This window comes from Hippichthys cyanospilos, chromosome 18 (assembly GCF_059441005.1).
Source record: "Hippichthys cyanospilos isolate Australia breed blue-spotted pipefish chromosome 18, RoL_Hcya_1.0, whole genome shotgun sequence".
In the NCBI taxonomy this organism is placed as follows: Eukaryota; Metazoa; Chordata; class Actinopteri; order Syngnathiformes; family Syngnathidae; genus Hippichthys; species Hippichthys cyanospilos.
The window spans coordinates 6,200,631-6,219,271 of record NC_142386.1 but is presented as its reverse complement, the minus strand read 5'-3'; the positions used below and the strand labels follow the sequence as shown (position 1 = coordinate 6,219,271).

Sequence of the window (18,641 nt, the reverse complement as noted above, 5' to 3'; positions counted from 1 at the left end):
TGCTCCATCAACGGAGCAGTCATGAATGCAGTGTCCAGAAGTGTCATGGTTTTTTTTTTTTTTGGAAGAATAATAGAACCGTTCTCTTGAAAGGTGTTGCATTGATTTCCATCAATGAATTCATACACGTTGTGAAAGTTGCTGTCACACTTTACCCATCCATCTCAGTTTCTTAAGTGTTCACTTCAATAATTTTCTCACTTCCGGTACAATGTACAATAAGGGAGAAGTACAGTAGTTATTTTCGTCAACTTAACACTCATAGCTTTTGCATAACTGTCTCAAAAGGATAGTCAATTTATTTCGCTATTTGTAGCAGTAAAAAAAATGAATATTTTTTTCGAAAACTAACTTTCCATGTACAAGACTTATTTTAAAAACACATTTTTGAAGTTGCTATTGACTGAAAATGACGTCATCAAGATTTCATTACGTTGAACAGACGTGGGCCAAAAATGTTTGTCCTGTTGTTTGCGTCCCGTCTGCCTGTTTAGCTGTGTTTAAATGTGGAGCGTGGCGCTGAATAAATACAAGGTATGCAGTACATGTGCACATACACACTATACATGCACCTGACTCGCAACGTGTTGCTGAACGCACATGCACCCTTTTACCTCATGCGAAAAGGTGGTAAAACCTCTGCTGGCCTTTGATAAGTTCAAACAAGGTCAGCCATTTTTAGACGCGCGCAGTATGTCATGTTGTCATTTTTATAAACTCTTGCAAAATGTATCAGTTGGAGGACACAGCCTCAGAGAAGTGAGTGACAGCAGCACTGCTCATTTGGTACCGATGCTGAGTTTTTTTTTTTCCCCTCGACTAGTGGAGAAAATTAATCTTCTGTGTACATTTATTGAACCGACTGTACTCAGCTGGATGAATAATATAGTAGATTAAAAACAAAATCCCAAACTGCTCCATATTTGGTCATAACAAGAGCTCATTTGATTGTCGACGAGTATGGAAAACAGACACCGGTTGAATGTGTTTGATGTTGGCGCTTTGAAAAGGGCGTGGGAATAGGCTCTGCAAGCACGAGGCAGAGACGCTTCACAGGGAATATCACACGCTTGCTTAATTGAACCTTTCTATTTATGATACCGACCTCACCTCTCTGGATTCAACACGTACGGAACTCCGCGGCGAACGAGTGCGTTTTCCCCCAAGGGGGAACAACACGACGAGGAGGGATTTCTTACTCTGGAATCGAGAAAAGCTCCGGCTCATTGTGTTATTCAAGTGATGTAAAACCTGAAGGAGGGAGAGTTTAGAGCAGAATTAGACAAGAAGATTAGAGAAAACCCTGTGCCTGTGGCGGGGTCAGCAAGACGGATTAGAAAAAGAACTTTGATATACATTTGTTGACTGCCAGATCTCGCTAAGTGGAGAACAGAAAGCGACCCACATCCCACAGGCTCATCTGCAAAACCCCATCGCTAGTCTTTTAAAAAAAAAAAAACGGAAGATGAAAATATGGAGTTAGTATCCCTGTTATTCTGTAACATTTTAACCAGTTCGGTGTATGTGGGAATTGGGTCCGTTCATCCGGAAAAGTACTTTTGAGGTCAAACTTTGATGTTGGATTTGAGACCAGCACATTTGCGGTCCGTAAAGTGTTTGGTGGGATCGGGGTCCAGGTTGTGTGCTGGCTGGACAACTATCCCAACCTTTTTGTCACCGCAGACCGGGAGTGGGGGATAGCGACTGCTCTCAACTGAAACCGCACCGTCCTTCCTCACTAAAAAATGTAATATCAACAGCAGCCAGAGGCGGCACCAAAAACAAAGATCAAGCTAAACAAAGCACAATTTAATGATCTGTTAAATGATAATTGATCCATGGCCGTAGACTGGCGGTTGGGGACCTCTGCTGTCGATAATTAGAATCGAAAATCAACAGAATTTATGTCAGGCGTTCAGCTTCAAAAAGTGTAGTGTCATTCATGTTTGGGTTAGGGTTAGCCAGCCTATATGGAGCACTCAAGTGCCAATAGCTAGCAGCTAATGTTATTTATACTGCCCCCACAAATTGACCTCTCTTTGGCACTGTCAGTACGGAAAAAGGGGGTGTTACATTTCCTTCCAAGGAGAAAAGACAGGATGAGTGTAGATTGATCAGTCACTCTGTAAAAAGAATGAAAAACAGCTCTCTCTCTTGAATAAAAATTGACTGATGAAGATTTTCGGTTTCGCTACTATGCACAACAGGACGTTAACAACACAAAATTGTGAGAAGTAATTACACATAGATAATTGAGGTGGACACTACTCTATTACGGGACATATACCATCCTAGTGATTTTAAAGAGGTTATTTGAAGGTAAAATTAGCACATGCTGAGACTTTAATGATTTGCAGTCCTCATTATGTTGAGTCTTTTTTAACTGCAGTCTATAAAACCCTAAAGTTTTGAGCAAAATAGCTCAACTATTGTACAATTCCATTGGCCACTGCTTTTTTAACCGTACCTGGCTGAGCTAAATTTACAAACATGTCACTTTGAAAGTCACATTCATTACTGCTATGTATATTTGTCCTTTTTATTGGCTCGACGTATAAGTTCAGTGACCTTATCCTTTTGTGCGGGGCTTTCATGTGTTTTCCTGGACAGCTGTTTCCATGGCAGAGCTCTCAAGCTTTTTATCTCCGCGTCAAGCTCACTTAGGCACCTAATCTGTACTAATACCCGCCGAATTAGTGACGAGGACAGGGGGTAAACTGCCCACACTTTTTTAGTCTAAACAGGAAACCAAAATTCTACGTTTAATAGAAGAGTTACTTCATCACGTGGAATAGTTTTGTGTCATCTTTCTATTTCAGCTGACATATTCTGACTTGTTGCATGCCTGGCCTACTTAGATGTGGTACAAAGTTAAGCAGTACATTTAGTACCTTTGACATTCGATCAGAGAATAAAGTGTCGTCGTGTGGCACATCTCCAGGTCTTTGTCAGAAACCTAAAAAGGCATATTTGTGCAAAAACAAGAATAAAGACTGTATCATGTTGACACCTATTGAAATGCATTGCGAGGAAACGTGTTTTTTACACATATATATAATATGTTATTTTTTTTGTGAACCATCTGATTTAACAATTTTCTGTGTTTTTGTTTCTGCTAAACATCAAACCCAGCATTAAACAATCCATATAGGTTGTGCCCTAAATGATTTCTAAAGAAATCAGTATTTAACCTGTAGCATCAGGAGTTATCAGATTAACTCGATCAGTGGTGTTAAACATACAGCGCTAGGGCCGGATCTAGCCCGCTAACTGGTTTAATCTAGTCCGTGAAATGTTTTTGTAAAATACAAAAATTAGATTTTTTTTTTTTTTTTTTTTTTTTAGATGAATGAAAAACTTTAAATGTTTTATGATTAATAGTAATGTTAAAATTTAATGATTAATATTGATTTTGCACTTGTACTATTTTGGACAGTATTAAAAACAAATACTAGATTTGAAGTTGATGTTTTAAAGTTATATAAATATATACCATGATCTTATTGGTCCGCTCCACTTGGGAATAGATTTTCCTCCATGCGGCCCACAAACTTAAATGAGTTTGACACCCCTGAATTAGATTCTTTGTGTGTGTGGGAGGGCTACATTTTTATCCCAATTGTTGCCCATTCAGGGAAATACTCTAGGCCTTCACCAAGTTTTTCATATTACTTTCCAAGAACTAAATAATCAAGGCCTCCTGACTGAAAAGCGGATGGCATTTGATTTAGACTTTCATAATAAGTGTCTTGGCGTACTGTAAAATGTTGACAAATGGAAGTGTGACCTACATTTGCAAAGTTGCCACTGTCTGCCCTAAGCAAGCTGTTGTCTTGTCATGATCTCCAAAAAGACAGTGGGCTAATCAGCTTAAAATGTCTACTTTAGCAGGTGACCATAGACACTGGCGCATATCCATGTGTCCAAGCGTCCAGGTCAGGTTATCTGACGCTATCTCCTGTCGTTGGGACTACATACAGCATGAACAAGTATCTGAAACCTTTTCTCACATTTCTGTGTAAAATCATGACTAAATGTGATCTTATTTTTTGATAGATTGATTAAGTAACTGAACCATCACATTTAATAGTTGATTTCTCTCCCGTTGGCTGAAATAACTTTAACCAGATGTTTCAAATAGTTGAGGATCAGTTTGGCACATAGATTAGGATCGTTCCTCTCACCAAAAATGCTGCAGTTCTGTCAGATTCTTGGGATGCCACAGGAACTCTATAGGGTTCAAATTCGGACTTTTACTTGGCTCCATAATGTGTATCTTGTTCTTCTGAAACCAATCTGAAGTTGATTTACTTCTGTGTTTCGGAGCATTGGCCTGTTGCAGAAATCGTCCTCTTTTTAGCTTCAACTGTTTCATCGAGGACCTCAGATTTGCAGTTAACCTTTAAACTCATCAATAAATGCAAGCTGTCCAGGCCCTGAGGTAGCAAATCAGGCCCAAACCATGCTGCTCCCTCCACCATGCATCATGGTGAGAATCAAGTGTCGATATTGGTGATCGGTTCCGTTTTTCATCCACATATCGACGTTGTGTGTTCCTCCAAAATAGTTCAACTTTAATTTCATCAGTCCACAAAATATTTTGCCAGAGATTCTGTGGAGTGTCTCATTGCCTTTGTGCAAATTTTAAACTCTGTGTAGTAGTCACCGGTGAACACCTTCTTTGACAGTGTTTTACACGTGAGTCTTTAGCAGATATTCTTGGGTTTGTTTTACCTCTGAGTATTCTGCCATGAACATTTTGATGGGAGCACGGCCCCAGTTTCAAACTCGGCATTTGAAGTTCATTTTTCTGTGGCTTGATATATATCTTGACTTTTAGAGATGCTTTTGTAACCTTTCTCTGCTTTGTACAAATCAGCAATTCTTGATGGCCGGTGTTCAGAGAGCTCTTTGGAGCGAGGCATGATGCACTTCAGATAATGCAGGTCTGCGTTTGTAGTGGGCAGTTAAGCTTTAAGTGACTCCTCAGTGATTGCACACTGACTTGAATTATTTGACAAACAATAAAAAATTGTATTAATTGCTCTCAACATCTCCATGGGTAGAAGGTCCTCCCCCTTTTTTTCATTGTTTGGATGTTATTCTCGTTTAAAAATATGAGACTCTTTAAATGTTTTCTGGTTTTAGATGAAGCAAAAACAGTTTTTTTTTCCTGTTAGGATGAGGTCACATTTAATGGTGATTTGATGCAGAAATGGGAGAAATTCCAAAAGGTTCAGATGCCACTCAACCCTACACGGGATTACTCATTTAGCAGCATTTTTAAATCCAATCTCCAGTCCCATACATTTGCAGCGTTGATGTTGACCTTGGCGTGGGAGAGGGTTCGCACCGTCATCCTTGGATGCATGGCTGCAAGGGCGCGTTCATTGAATCCCAAGACCGCGGAAGGGATGTTGCCTGAATTTGCACGCCGACTAATGGCTGTCAGAATGATTGCGTTGGCGAGCCCTACCCGGCCCAGTGTTTTTTGAGCCATCGGGCCCGCATCAGGCCCACAGAGAAGGGGGAGAGAGAGAAAAGGGCTCGGCAGCCAGTTGAACTACTGGCATGGTGAGCTCGCCCCTGAAAGAGCACATGCTCCCGTGCGCAATTATCCACTGTATGGAAACAACTCCCCCACCCTCAACACACAATAGTTTGACCAACACAACTATAAAAACAAAAGTAGGCCAAAGAGCGCCAGAATGTAAGATCGTGTCACTGATACGGGATTGACATTCATCTCCTCCAAAGGAGTGGATGGTATTTCAGATGAGCATATGCTCAAGTATCCCTTAGGAGAGTCTGAAAATGAACACAGCGCAAGTCAGCTGGTATTGTGCAAATTAGCGTGAGGTCGTCACTATCACGAAGATTAATGCGGCGGAAATTCTTATTTTGCATTGCCTCGTCTTTGTTTTGCAGGCTTCCTCGGCGCTTTGGCCGTCGTACTGAGGACAGATAACAACTCACCATGGACGGATGAGTTCGACAGTAAGTACCCTGACAAAAAGATGAATTGTCTTGTATTTGCCACGTGTCGTGAAATCACGTCTTTTTCTGTACCCGGTAGGAATTGAGTTATCGTGTTTGATCGACTCCATTTCCACCAACAATCCTCGAATTGAATGGAAAAAGATTAAAGCGGAAGGACCGAGCTATGTGTACTTCAACAAGAAAGTTTCAGGTAGGCGTTGATCGGAATATGAAGCTTCGTGAAGCAATAAAAGGTCTATATTTTTAACTCCTCTAGATGGTACTTTTGGCTTTAAAGAAAGGGATTTAATAAATGGTGAGTTATTGTGGTTTAACAGAGTTCGTGATCGGGTCTAAAAACACATCTGCTTCATGAAGCATCATGAAGCCTCTATTTCACGTTCCTAGGTAAAACAGTAGGGTTGGGGTTACCTAGGCTTACCTGTGTTGGGAATGATTCACTGACAAAAATTCATTGGTCTTGATGATCTAAATGACAGTGGAGTCGATGTTCTTTGCACAGGTGACTTGGAGAACCGAGCAGTGATCCGAGAACCAGCCACATTAGTGATAACTAATGCGACTCGATTGGACACAGCGAAATACCGCTGCGAGGTCACCGCTGCAGATGACCAGAAGACCTTTGATGAGATTGTCATCGACCTTGTTGTTCGAGGTACGGAAATCATTTTGTTCAACAAGTTGTATTTTACAGGGAAAAAAAATCGGATTTAAGAACTGTATTTTTTTTGTATGACTTCATATGTTCACAAATGTTTCACCGTGAATAATATTTAGACCCACTATGGTAGTTTTAGGGCTCTCTATGATTGTATTTTCCATCTAAAAAGGATTAAATGTTTCCACATACCCCCTGCAATGGGCTAAGGTGCGCTTGTTAAGGAAACACCGCTCTAAATGACATTAGATTATTCTGCTATAGGTTTTCAAGCATATAGACTACGAGATTACAAAAAGATAATTCCAAGTTTGGGCTAATAATAACGTGATTATTTTGCCCTTAATAGAGAGACCTTGCCCGGTGAGTTCACACTTTGGATGCGGTAAGGTGACACCGTGTTGTAGGTCGCACCAAGCCTTTGGCATACATGTGAGGATGTGTTGTGACCGGACTGGACCTACCCAGCTGCAAAGGCATGTTCCGGGCTATAAGGGGAAAGCTCTGAAACTGCATCTGCTCGGAATCGCGGCGCTAAAGAAAGCAGGCGCGAGCGTTTTTTTGGCATCGCTCAAAAATCGTGTTCCCATCCGAACTGTTTGAAAGTCAGCACAAGGGGCGGGCTGGCATTAGCAGCATCACCCTGCATCTGCGGTACTTTTCTAAAGGGCGTGAACCCCTTTGGATGCTGCGGTATTTTCACAATATCCCGTTGTGTTTTCTTCGCCCTACAGTGAAGCCGGTTGTTCCAAAATGCAGCGTCCCCAAATCGGTACCGTTCGGGAAGTCAGCCGAGCTGAGCTGCGCGGAGGAAGAGGGCTTCCCCAAGTCTCAGTACCAGTGGTTCAAGAACAGGGAGGAAATTCCCGATGACCCAAAGAGCAGCACCAAGTTCTACAACTCGTCGTACACGCTCAACTCGGAAAGCGGAATTCTGGTTAGTATGTTCGTGCGCGCGTTTTTGACAAGGACACGCATGAGCGAGGAGGGTGGGGCAGGGTCGGCGCCCGGACGCCCAGGGGTGGGCCGGATATTTTAGGTAGACAGTTGATGGTGCAGGAGCGCTCGGGCCGCAGGGGGAATCTGCTGCCCTCGCTTGCACATTCCTCAGTGGACTCGCATTGGAGGACGCTGCTCAGTCCGCAAACTCCCCACCACCCGGGGCTCTCTTTTGCCGCCCTCCGGGATGTGAAATATCACACCGCACTTCGGTCTCCTCCTTTGTGCGAAACTCCAGAGCAAGCGTTAACTTGGGGCAGCATTTTATGTGTCCAGCTGTAAACTAATGAGGTTGGCGTGATCATTATTCCGCACCTGACCTATCACCGTTGAACGTTTGAATAGCTCTACACACTAACACACTAATGTACACTGACAAAGGGATAATGGAGATGTAGCTAACAGAAGATATGTGTGTGTGTGTGTGTGTGTGTGTGTGTGTGCGTGCGTGTGTATGTATGTATATATATATATATATATATATATATATATATATATATATATATATATATAATGTAAAATACACCTTTTGAGATCTCCATATATTCAAAGATTAATTTTGGAAAACTTTGGAATTAGTTACCAAATTTTAATCAACTGACAGCACTAATACATACATATATGCACAAAGGGCTGTAAAGTCAAAACATTAACTTGAGATTAAACCCAATGATATAAAGCATTACATAAAATTACTGACTTTTACTTACTTCAAGTTAATTGCCGTACAAGTGTCGAAGAAATTAGTTGTGGAAAATTGTGATCAATTTTGGAAAACTGCGAATAATAAGACAATTATAATAAGAAAAATTGCCTGACAGTACTAATACACATGATAATTTATAGTATATGACAGTAGTGATATGTATGATAAATTTAACAAAATCTATATATCAATATGCAGTTTGTGTGTAATCAAAACATTGGTTTGTAATATTACTTTGAGAACCTTTTGTCCAAGATATTTTAAAAGGGCAGCGAAACATTACACCCAAGGTTGGTATGTTACTTTAAAGGTTGAGCGCTCCACAAACGGCATACACTTTCATAGGCTGCACAAACCTCATAAACACATCCACCGTTCAAAATCAAACACAAATGCACAGTGGAGTTCAACTATTTTCAGTAAATCCCGGTTATTGCCAACCGTTGACATCTGTGCATCACAAAATATTGTCGTCATTCATTTTGGCAAGCAAAATGCCGATAAAAAGAAATGATTTTTTTTTTCCCTCAAATGCAGAAGTTCATCTCAGTCAGAAAAGAAGACGCCGGCGAGTACTACTGCCGAGCAAGGAACGACGCAGGATATGCCGAATGCGCGGCCCAGAAGATGGAAGTCTGTAAGTGCCGCATTGACGCACAGTTTAATTCGAGATCCCAAGAGTTCATCTGGGTTCATGTGACTGCATACGACCCCCGTATCTGTCCTGTGCGTAACCCGGGGCTGCACCGTCTCTTAACCAATCGTGTTTGATCTCCACAGATGATATCGACATTGTGGGTATTATACTGGGAGTGGCGGTGGTGGTCATAGTACTCGTATGCATATCAGCAGGAATCTGCTGCGCGTATAAGCGAGGATACTTTACCAGCCAAAAACAGGCCGGGAACAGGTACGGAAACACGGGCTCATCTTCCTAACGCAGATGATCAGAGACAACCCGCCCTACGCGTACATTCACCTCCATGTCGTCTGTCTGTCTTAGCTACAAAGTTCCGGCCAAAGGAGATGGAGTGGACTATGTCAGGACGGAGGATGAGGTGTGTGTACTGTGTGAAAAATAATGAACTACTTGCAAAAAAATATATATTTTTTTGTGACATGGAATGTTTTTTTCTTAAATCTATATTGTGAATGTTGCAATTGTAAAAACTGTAAATGATGGTCCATTCTGCCCTGTTCAGCAGCTTTACTGCACTATGCATGGTGGTATAGCTTTGTTTATTGAAAAAATTGCTCCTACACAAATCCACGTTTCATTTGCATGCCAAGCCGCTAGGGGGCGCTAGTTTCTGTACAATCAGAAAGAACATATGTCTCTTAACGTCACCGGCGAACAATCACGGTAATAAAAAGTCAAGATGCGGCTTTGCCGTGGTAAAACCCGCGCCGTATTTTTCCAACGCTGTCTTGTTCGCTCTTTGCAGGGAGATTTTCGACACAAGTCATCGTTTGTGATCTGAAAGCCGGGCGAAGTATGACGTGGGAAAGTGCCAAGTGAAACAAGTGACATGTGCGGCTGCCGTCTGGGCTGCCTCATCACGGAGCTGCCGCGGTTTGCGCTCGGCGCTCTGGGCATGAGTGAAATCCAACTTTTTCAAGTTTGCCAAAGGTGACAAGATTTCGCAGGACAACTGGTTGCAAAAATCTTCTTATATTCACTACGTAAAGGGGACTGTCTGATCCGATTGCTGTTGTAAATTGTGGACTGGAAGGGTATTTCCTGGTTCCGAATCAAATCCACTTGGAGGTAATATTCGACACGACACCAATATCAGTCAAACGTGACACATTTCTACGTGGCGCTTCGAACCGTCTGCCATTTGTATAACGTTTATTTTCTACTGTTGAAATTTGTCAGACTATTTTTGATGGGATATATTTTAAATGCCTATAGATAAAGGTTTACTTTTTTAAATATTTGTAAAATACTAACTTTTTTTTTTATTGTAATTATTTTTTGTTTGTGGGTTTCAATATGTCACATTAACCACTTTGCATCAAACCTATAAGCATTTCTACCACCGGGGGGGAAAAAAAAAACAAAAAAAAACAAAGACTTGTGTCAGCATATCAACACGCGGTTCATGATCAGCGGTTTCGCATCCTGAACGTTCCGCTGGGATCCACCAGGTTCAAAAAACTAAAAAAAAAAAAAAAATTCTTTGTGTTTTATTTGGAGTCTTAGAGGTTTTGAAGAGTGCCAGTCAAATGCTGTGAAACACTGTCAGTGCTGCGTTTTCTTGATTTTTAAAGTGTCCTTCTCAGCTTCCTGTTTCTCCTTTGTGTGTGTGTGTGTGTGTGTGTGTGTGTGTGTGTGTGTGTGTGTGTGTGTGTGTGTGTGTGTGTGTGTATATATATATATATATATATATATATATATATATATATATATATATATATATATATAATCAAATTGACTGTCCTCTCGCTGACATACATTACGTTCACTATTAATTACCAGAACACAAGTTTGACAGGGTGTGCCAGTTAGCCTTCCTGACCTTTCGCCCTTTGCAAAAACAACAACTTGCCGTTAGAAAAGGGCTGGGCAATAAATCAAATTAATTTGATGAATTTATCATTTTAAAAATGGATCATTTGGAAATTAGAGAAAATGTGAAATCAAGATTTTGCAAAAGCGGCAGAAAGTTGGATGATTATTTTAAAAGATGTACTAACTATTTCATTGTGGCAGTTACTGTAAATGGATAGTCTGTTTATTTAGCCATTTTTGGGTGTAAAATATTCATATTTTGTCTCCTTTAGAACCAGCTGTTTTTGGATATTTTTTTTGCCTAAGACATGGAAATATTTAAAAAATATATATAAACATTTCTACAAGGGATTGAATGAAAAACATAAAATTACGTCTTTGGGAGTGTTTTTTTTTTTTTTTTTTCACTTCGGGTAAAGACCAATCAGGATTCAGCTTATGAATGTCACGTGACCAGCATGATTGGTTGGCACCATCGCCTTACCCACATGTGATGTCATTTTAAGTCGACTACAAGTGGAAAATGTGTTCGGTTGTCAAACTAATTGTAGACAAAATATGAACTTTTGACTGCTAAAAATGATAAGCTAAATGGACTATCCCTTTTAACCAGTTATGCACACAAAATCAATGTTAAGTTAGGATATTTTTTTCCGAAATAAATGTCTGGGTTTATTTAATCACCCAGAAAGTTTAAAGCAAATTTAAATTTTATTTTTTGGCCATATCGCGCAGTCCTTACTAGCACATTTTTTCAGAAACCCCAAATTGAAAAATATTTAGGTAAGGCTAGAAAAAAAAATGAAGCCTCATGAAGCACTTGTGACATGTATTTGCTCCTCTAGATGGCACTCTTGATTTAAAGATGCAGTAGAAATGTAAAACATTTCCATTGCACTTGCCTTCATCCTTATATCAATAGCACCATCTAATTAGTAAAAATTTATCACAAGTGCTTCATGAAGCTTCATTTTCCCGTCACTTCTTTTAATGCATTTAACTTGGAAAGTTCAAGTTGTAATTTATTAAATGTACATTTATTCACATGAAACCCATGTCCAATTGGCTGTCGATTTTAGTTTGTGCTGTTTTTTTTTTTTTTTTTAAATGAATCTAATTTCAAATGTCATAAATTTATTTCCAAATGACGTAGGCGGGGAATATTTTTTAGTCATTCCTCGAAGGGCTCTGGAAGGCTAACAATAATTTTGATTGTATATAGGTACTTGTATTTTTTTTTTTAAGTTTCCTTCCTAAATAATGATAAAAGATCCTATTTAAAGGTGATATGAAACTCTTTAAATATATGACAGATAAAAATGGTATCCTAGCATGTTAGCGTCAAAATATTACACTGTGTCTCCACACTGAGCCTTCACTTTTTTCTTTGAGTAATTTTTCTTGTGATACTTTGAAGCATGTAAATTCCATTTTTTTTTTAAATGAATTCCTTGCCCATGAACATGTGGGAAATCGGTCAAATCTCAAATCAGCCCAAGCATTTGGTAGGATGTTGTTAATATGGCTTTGTTTATAGAGATGGTCTTCTTGCTAATCAAAATAAGTTGAAACAAGTGTTGTAGGGTGACCAAACTTCCTGTTTTAATGGGGACAGTCCCAATTTTCAATCTTCAGGAATCACAGTCATAATTTTATGTAAATTTTGTCTTGTCATCCAGTTTTTTTGCCATTTACCTGACAAAATAAATTAAAAAAAAATAAAGTTTACATTCACCATCAGATAATGATTTTATTTATTTTTTTAACAAATTACCTGTACAAACAAAAAGAAATTTCAACGGTTTACTTTCACCACAATGTCATGCCGTATTTTTTATTTTTTGGTGAGGGCGATTTATCTGATGAACAAATTAAAAATGAAAAACACACTTTATTTCACCAACATATCGTTTTTTGTAAGTGATTTATCAAATAAAATAATTTTAAAATTCAAATATTTACTTTAATAATCACTCCCTTTTTTTTTTTAAAGCGATTTATCTGATAAATTAAAACACACGTCATACCGGAACTATAACTACTTCCTGCTTCCGTACCATCGAATCATCACAAATATCTCCGCCAATAACGAGGTATGTTTTGCCTACTGATTCTCACCTTTAAGAACTAGGTTTGACCAAAAAAAAAAAAAATGCTTGTATTTAACGAGTTACGAGGAGCAGCAAAAGAAAGCGAGTACAGTAGTGGACTCGTGTACTTGACGGATGTTTGACAAAGACAAAAAAATAAAAAAATGCTTGTATTTAACGAGTTACGAGGAGCAGCAAAAGAAAGCGAGTACAGTAGTGGACTCGTGTACTTGACGGATGATGCGTTCATTGGCCGCTGACACTGTAGGAAATCTCAAAAAGCAATAGAAAGACCCATTTATTGCTGGCACAAGCAAGTAATTTCAATTATGATGAGTGAATTGACCAGTTTAGCCTTGTTTATTTAGCATTAGCGTTAGCTAAAGTAATAACACCCACCACTCACCAAATTCACAAGCGATTACATTTATTATAATGAGTTCCTGATGAGAATTAACTGCATATTTGACTTGTTGTGTTTACTTTTTGTAAGTCTGGTCACCCTATACTACCAACAACTAAGTTGCAATCACTAATGGATCCAAAGTTGAGGCGAAAGAGTCATGCAATTTCCCCCCTTGTTTTATACAAATTTCATTCCTCCCAAGTGCCTTCTAGCCTTCAAATAGATGTGTTTCTCTCGCCCGCTTGTTATTCTGCCCGAGGTTTCATGTTGCTCATTCAATTATCCACAAGCATGGCGTTTGAGAGGAATGATGTAACTGCAATTTTTTTTTTTTGCTTTCCCTCTTAACATATCTGCAAATTTGTATATATTTTGTTTTTTTTTTTTTTAATTTTCCATAGATGACTAGACATGCTGAAATAGAAATATATTACTGTAGTGCCTAAATATTGTGGGAAATATTTTTTGGTAAGGACACAATATTAGGCATAAGGCTATACTACTGGCTTGTTTTGACTGTGGTTTGTAAAAACAACTCTTTTGTTTAATTTGAAGTCGTGTCATCATGAAACGCCAGATATGTCGTTTCACACAGGGCAACAGTGTTAAAAGTTCTATCATCATGCTGTTAATTGTGTTGCTGTTTTTTTTTTCCTATGTTCAAGGGCAATCTAACAGAGCTGTTATGCAGCACTGTTCTTTTTTTTTGTTCACTATGAAAAAATATGCTGTCATCATAACTCACAGATGTTCTTGGAGGGCTTGCTGGGGGGGGGGGGGGGGGTGGGGGAGGTGGGGGGGGGGGGGATCTAGAACCACTCTTATTTGTGATTAATAAATCTCACTTCGAATATTAATAGCAATTTTTGTGTTTTTCTTCTATGCAGTAACAGATAGATGATTATGTTATCGTGATAATGACCCAGTTGGCTAATCCCAAAGATATATTTTTACTTTATTTTTCCTAGGTTGAATCAAGTTATTTTAGTCCCTAGATTTAGTAGTTACTTTAAAACAATCAAAAATACTTTACACATGAAAATAAACAATTTAGTTACTTTAGTACCTACTGTAGGAAATTACTAAATAATTACTTCACCCTTTACAGTAAAGTAAATCAATTCAGGTAATTAAATTGAAGTAATCTAAATATACTTTACACATTCATGGAATCAATTACAGTAGCTACTTATTACCCAAATTTTAGGAGCAATTTTTGGTACTATAGCAACTGAAGTGAGTAAATAATTACTTTTCGTAATGAAGTACTAGAGTATTACAGTAAATTATTTGAAATATTTAAGTAATCTGTTATTTTAGGTATATTATTACCTAAGTAAAGTACCTAAAGTGCGATTATTTTAGTACCTAAATTAATTGATTATTTTAGTCCTAAACAACCTAAAGCAATTGGGACTTAAGTAGTATATAGATACAAAATCTGCCTGAATTACTTGTGTGATAGCACACAAATGATTTGTTCTTTGTCCAGAAGGGAAATTGAGATAGACCAAAAGGCTTTCATGACTTCTGCTCCCGTGGGCCGTTGTACAATTGAAAATGCTCGAATGTGTGTGTGTGAGTGTGTGTGTAAACTTCCAAAGGATTTCAGGGCAGAGTCAATAAAAAATGTGATTACTCTTTGGTAAACTCTAATCTATTTCATCTGTTTGCTGCCGTTGCTCATGCACTCAATTTTTCACAATGATTTTTGCAAAGCCCCCCCAAGCAAAGAAAACATTCCCTGCTCCCCCCCCCCCCCCCCCACCCACTTGCTCCAATGACTATAAATGAGAATATTATCTATGAAAATGGTAGAAACATACCTAAAATTGTATCCCTTATACTTTCAGCAAGTTTACTATTTTTAAACAGGATTTATACAGGTTACAGCTTATTCCGAATCTGAAAAAAATTGCTTAACAAGTGCTTGAGATTAAAAGAAAAAAAAAAAAGAATCCTTATTCAAATTAGAGAAGTTTTTCATCAACTGAATCGTTTGATGCTGAAAAAAATTAAATGAATAATAGTGACTGTAAATTATACGGAACATCAACCAAAATTTTGACCTAAGAAAAGGTATAAAACGTGCTGATTTTTTCAGCATCAATCATTCATTTGGTAAGAAAAAAAGTTGATTTTAATGTTTTAAGTTTTGTTTCTGATGTACACATTCATTAGACGGGCATGTATTATTCCTACAATATCTTGCATATTTGATGTACAGCATGTAAAGTGTCATCCATGGATCAAGCATCCAGATGGCCAAAGGACACGGCATCCCAATGGACATGAAATTTTAGCCTTTGTCTGTTATTGCCGTCAAGGCTGAGATAATCCTTCACCGGGACCAAACTACAAAGTACCGCATGTATTTATAAAAGGCATGATAAAATATGCTTCTGTTTTTCATCATGAAGAACATGATTTATTGGGTTTCAACATTAACATTCGCAGGTAATTATCATGCAAATTATAATTATGAGTTTGAGGCGAGAATTTTTATAATTTGAGTCAGAATTATGACTAACAAGTAAATGTTTTACCTTTTTTAACTGAGAATTCATAAAATTTGAAACTAGTCCGATTTCTGACGAGTCAGAGTTAGTTATTTCAATTAAGGTGATAACTCGGACAATAAAGTGAGAATTTTGAGAAACGCGAATCCAAGTCAGAATTCTGAGAGTAAATTGAGTAAAATTGAGTAAAAATCCATTTTCGTTCTTTTAATGTCAGGATTCTAAAGTCAGAATTTTCTTTATTTTCAGGTTTGAGACTTTATTCTCAGAGTTGTCATTTTAAAGTCTGCATCAAAAGCTAGATTTTATGGAGATTTCACTATTCCAAATAATATGTGACCGCTGGCTTGCCTTTGCCGGATATATAAAAGCCGTATTTTTAGATGACTTACAGTATATGAAAAAACAGGCCGGGCGAGCTCCATTTTGAGTGCTGTTGAGCAAACAGGTATGAGACATGTACTCTATGCACACTTGAGTTCTTTCCATGGAACAATGCTGTTCCGTCCCCCAGAGCATAGACAGATACAACACAGCTAAATTATGCACCAAATGCATCAAGCTTTCGACTTGGTGAGGTTGATGGAAAAAAAAAAAGAATAGAACTTAGTAACACACACAAACTCACGCATGCACACGTAGACACACACACTCTTGTTTTCATTGTGTTCCTTGTATCTTTTGAATAATAGAAGTGACTTGAGATGTATTGAATTCTCAGATTTACTCCCAGCATTAAGGACATAAAAAAGGCAGCAGTTCGCCTCAAGCCTAACTTGTATTTTGGAAGTGTTTTTTCTTTTTTGCTTGCATCCTTTTTGTGGCTATCATGCAATGAGAAGTACAGATGTAGAATTGCTCACTATTCCTATTTAAATATATCTCTATTGGATCAAACAAGATGTGCTTAACGTGTTTTAAACCCATGGTGCGCTGACAACTTTGAGAAAATTAAGATCTCATACCAAGGGGGCATTTGACTGACCCAGAACCAGAAGAAGTACATATTTTTCTGAAATTTTGATGGCCACTCTACCCTGATTTTTTTCATTGACCATATCATCATCATCATCCTCCTCCTCTCCTTGCTTTTCCACCTCCACGTTTTCTTCCTTGGCCTCCTCACTATTCTCACTATTCTCACTCTTCCTGCTCTCTCCATTCCACTCCACACCGACAGCTTAGCTTGTGACTTATTTATAGTGCTCAGGCTGAATGCCGAGTGAAGTAATTATGTAAAGAACAGGAAATTGCTAACGTCCCTCTCGGCAAGCTAGCGGGTCGAAGTTGGTCGATCCGATTTGTGACGAGCTATATTTCTTATTTTTTTTTAATTGAATAATTAATTTGAATGTTTTTCGTGTTTGGAATTTCTTAAATTAGTTTGAAATTGTACTTAATAGTAAAAAAAAAAAAAAAAAAGCAGTCAGCAATGTAACGGTTGCCAGCTCTGGTATGCAAAAGTGCGTTGGTCAAACATCACTGGTGGGAACGCTCAGAGGGTGTCGGATGCTGAGTTAGTGACCCAGTGGCTAGTGCACTCAACATTCAACCCGGGGTATGCTGCTTGTGTAAGTATGAGCCTCGGGCAAGGACCGTGCCGGATGACCTTTGTTCTGCCATTATTCTTTTTGTTCTATGGCAACTCGTCTAATCTGAAATCCGATTGGACATCAAAAACGCTCATTCCACACATACAATATTGCATCCCTGTGAGAACGCTAGAAAAATCACAGAGAGGTTGGCCCCGGCCCCAATACAAAACCCCAATCTGAAATTCAACAAACACATTTAACACCATCATAAATACGATGTATTTGAACTCAGTGTTCTAAGACTTTTGCTGAGGATTGTACTGTATATATGAGCACCCTGTGGGGCGGCGGCCACTGTAAACAATGTGAACTGTGGCACAGTGGTGTCCTCGTTACAGCAAAAGCAAGGCATGTGCGTCACCAGACTGCACATGAGCAAAACATTCTGCTGCATCTTCTCCCCAGGCAAGCCATTTGGCATTCCTCACACACTAGCATACATCTCCGCTTACCACTTGTAATTGTTCCCATCGTGATTGAACACAAGTCGTTCCTGGGCCGACTGTAAAAAAAACAACAAAAAAACAAGAATTCTAACTTTTTGTGTGCAAAAAAATTCCATCCGTAAAAAAAAATGCTGCAACACAAATCCGCATAGTGCGGTTTTATTCATTTGCAAGCATGCCGAGCCACTAGGCGGCAGTAGTTTCCCCGAATTCTGTCCAATCAAAAAGAACTTCAGTCTCTAACGTGGAGGTCGAGGAGCAAAGGTCAAAGTCCAGTCCTCGAGGTCCGCAACTCTTTCAGAAAAACGAACCCCACCGATAAACCCAGAACTTAAAAAGCAAATAAAAAAAAAACAACAACAAAAGCCCAGAACAGAAAACCCCGATACCAACCCCAACACAACAAATACCACCCACAACAAACACGAGATGTGAACTAAAATATCATCAAAGTTCACATGTTGGCCAAACTACCAGACTGGACTATAAATTGATGTGGATCAAATATTGAGGAAAAATTCACTTGGATTAAATTTTAGTTTGTAAGGTGCTCAAACATGTTTGGTATCTCATCAATAAATACAGAAACAAAAATCCTATTTTGACCAAGTTCGTGTTCTATACACGTTGATTGTGGCAGTAATATTATTTCCCCTCCCACTGTACTCCACAAGTCGCAACATTTTCCCCCTTCAGGATCAATGTTG

At 38.8% G+C, this 18,641-nt stretch overlaps 1 protein-coding gene across 1 annotated transcript in view; it reads left to right on the top strand.

Annotated features, from left to right (window-relative positions):
* jam3b (junctional adhesion molecule 3b) overlaps window positions 1–12,610 on the top strand; it is a 39,935-nt gene extending 27,325 nt beyond the window's left edge. The window contains exons 2-9 of the mRNA XM_088441463.1: window positions 5,929–5,997; window positions 6,077–6,190; window positions 6,503–6,655; window positions 7,393–7,595; window positions 8,901–9,000; window positions 9,144–9,273; window positions 9,367–9,421; window positions 9,809–12,610. Coding sequence (XP_088297589.1) covers window positions 5,929–5,997; window positions 6,077–6,190; window positions 6,503–6,655; window positions 7,393–7,595; window positions 8,901–9,000; window positions 9,144–9,273; window positions 9,367–9,421; window positions 9,809–9,844 — 860 coding nt within the window. The 3' untranslated portion in view covers window positions 9,845–12,610. The remainder of the gene's footprint in view (window positions 1–5,928; window positions 5,998–6,076; window positions 6,191–6,502; window positions 6,656–7,392; window positions 7,596–8,900; window positions 9,001–9,143; window positions 9,274–9,366; window positions 9,422–9,808) is intronic.
* The last annotated feature ends 6,031 nt before the right edge of the window (window positions 12,611–18,641 follow it).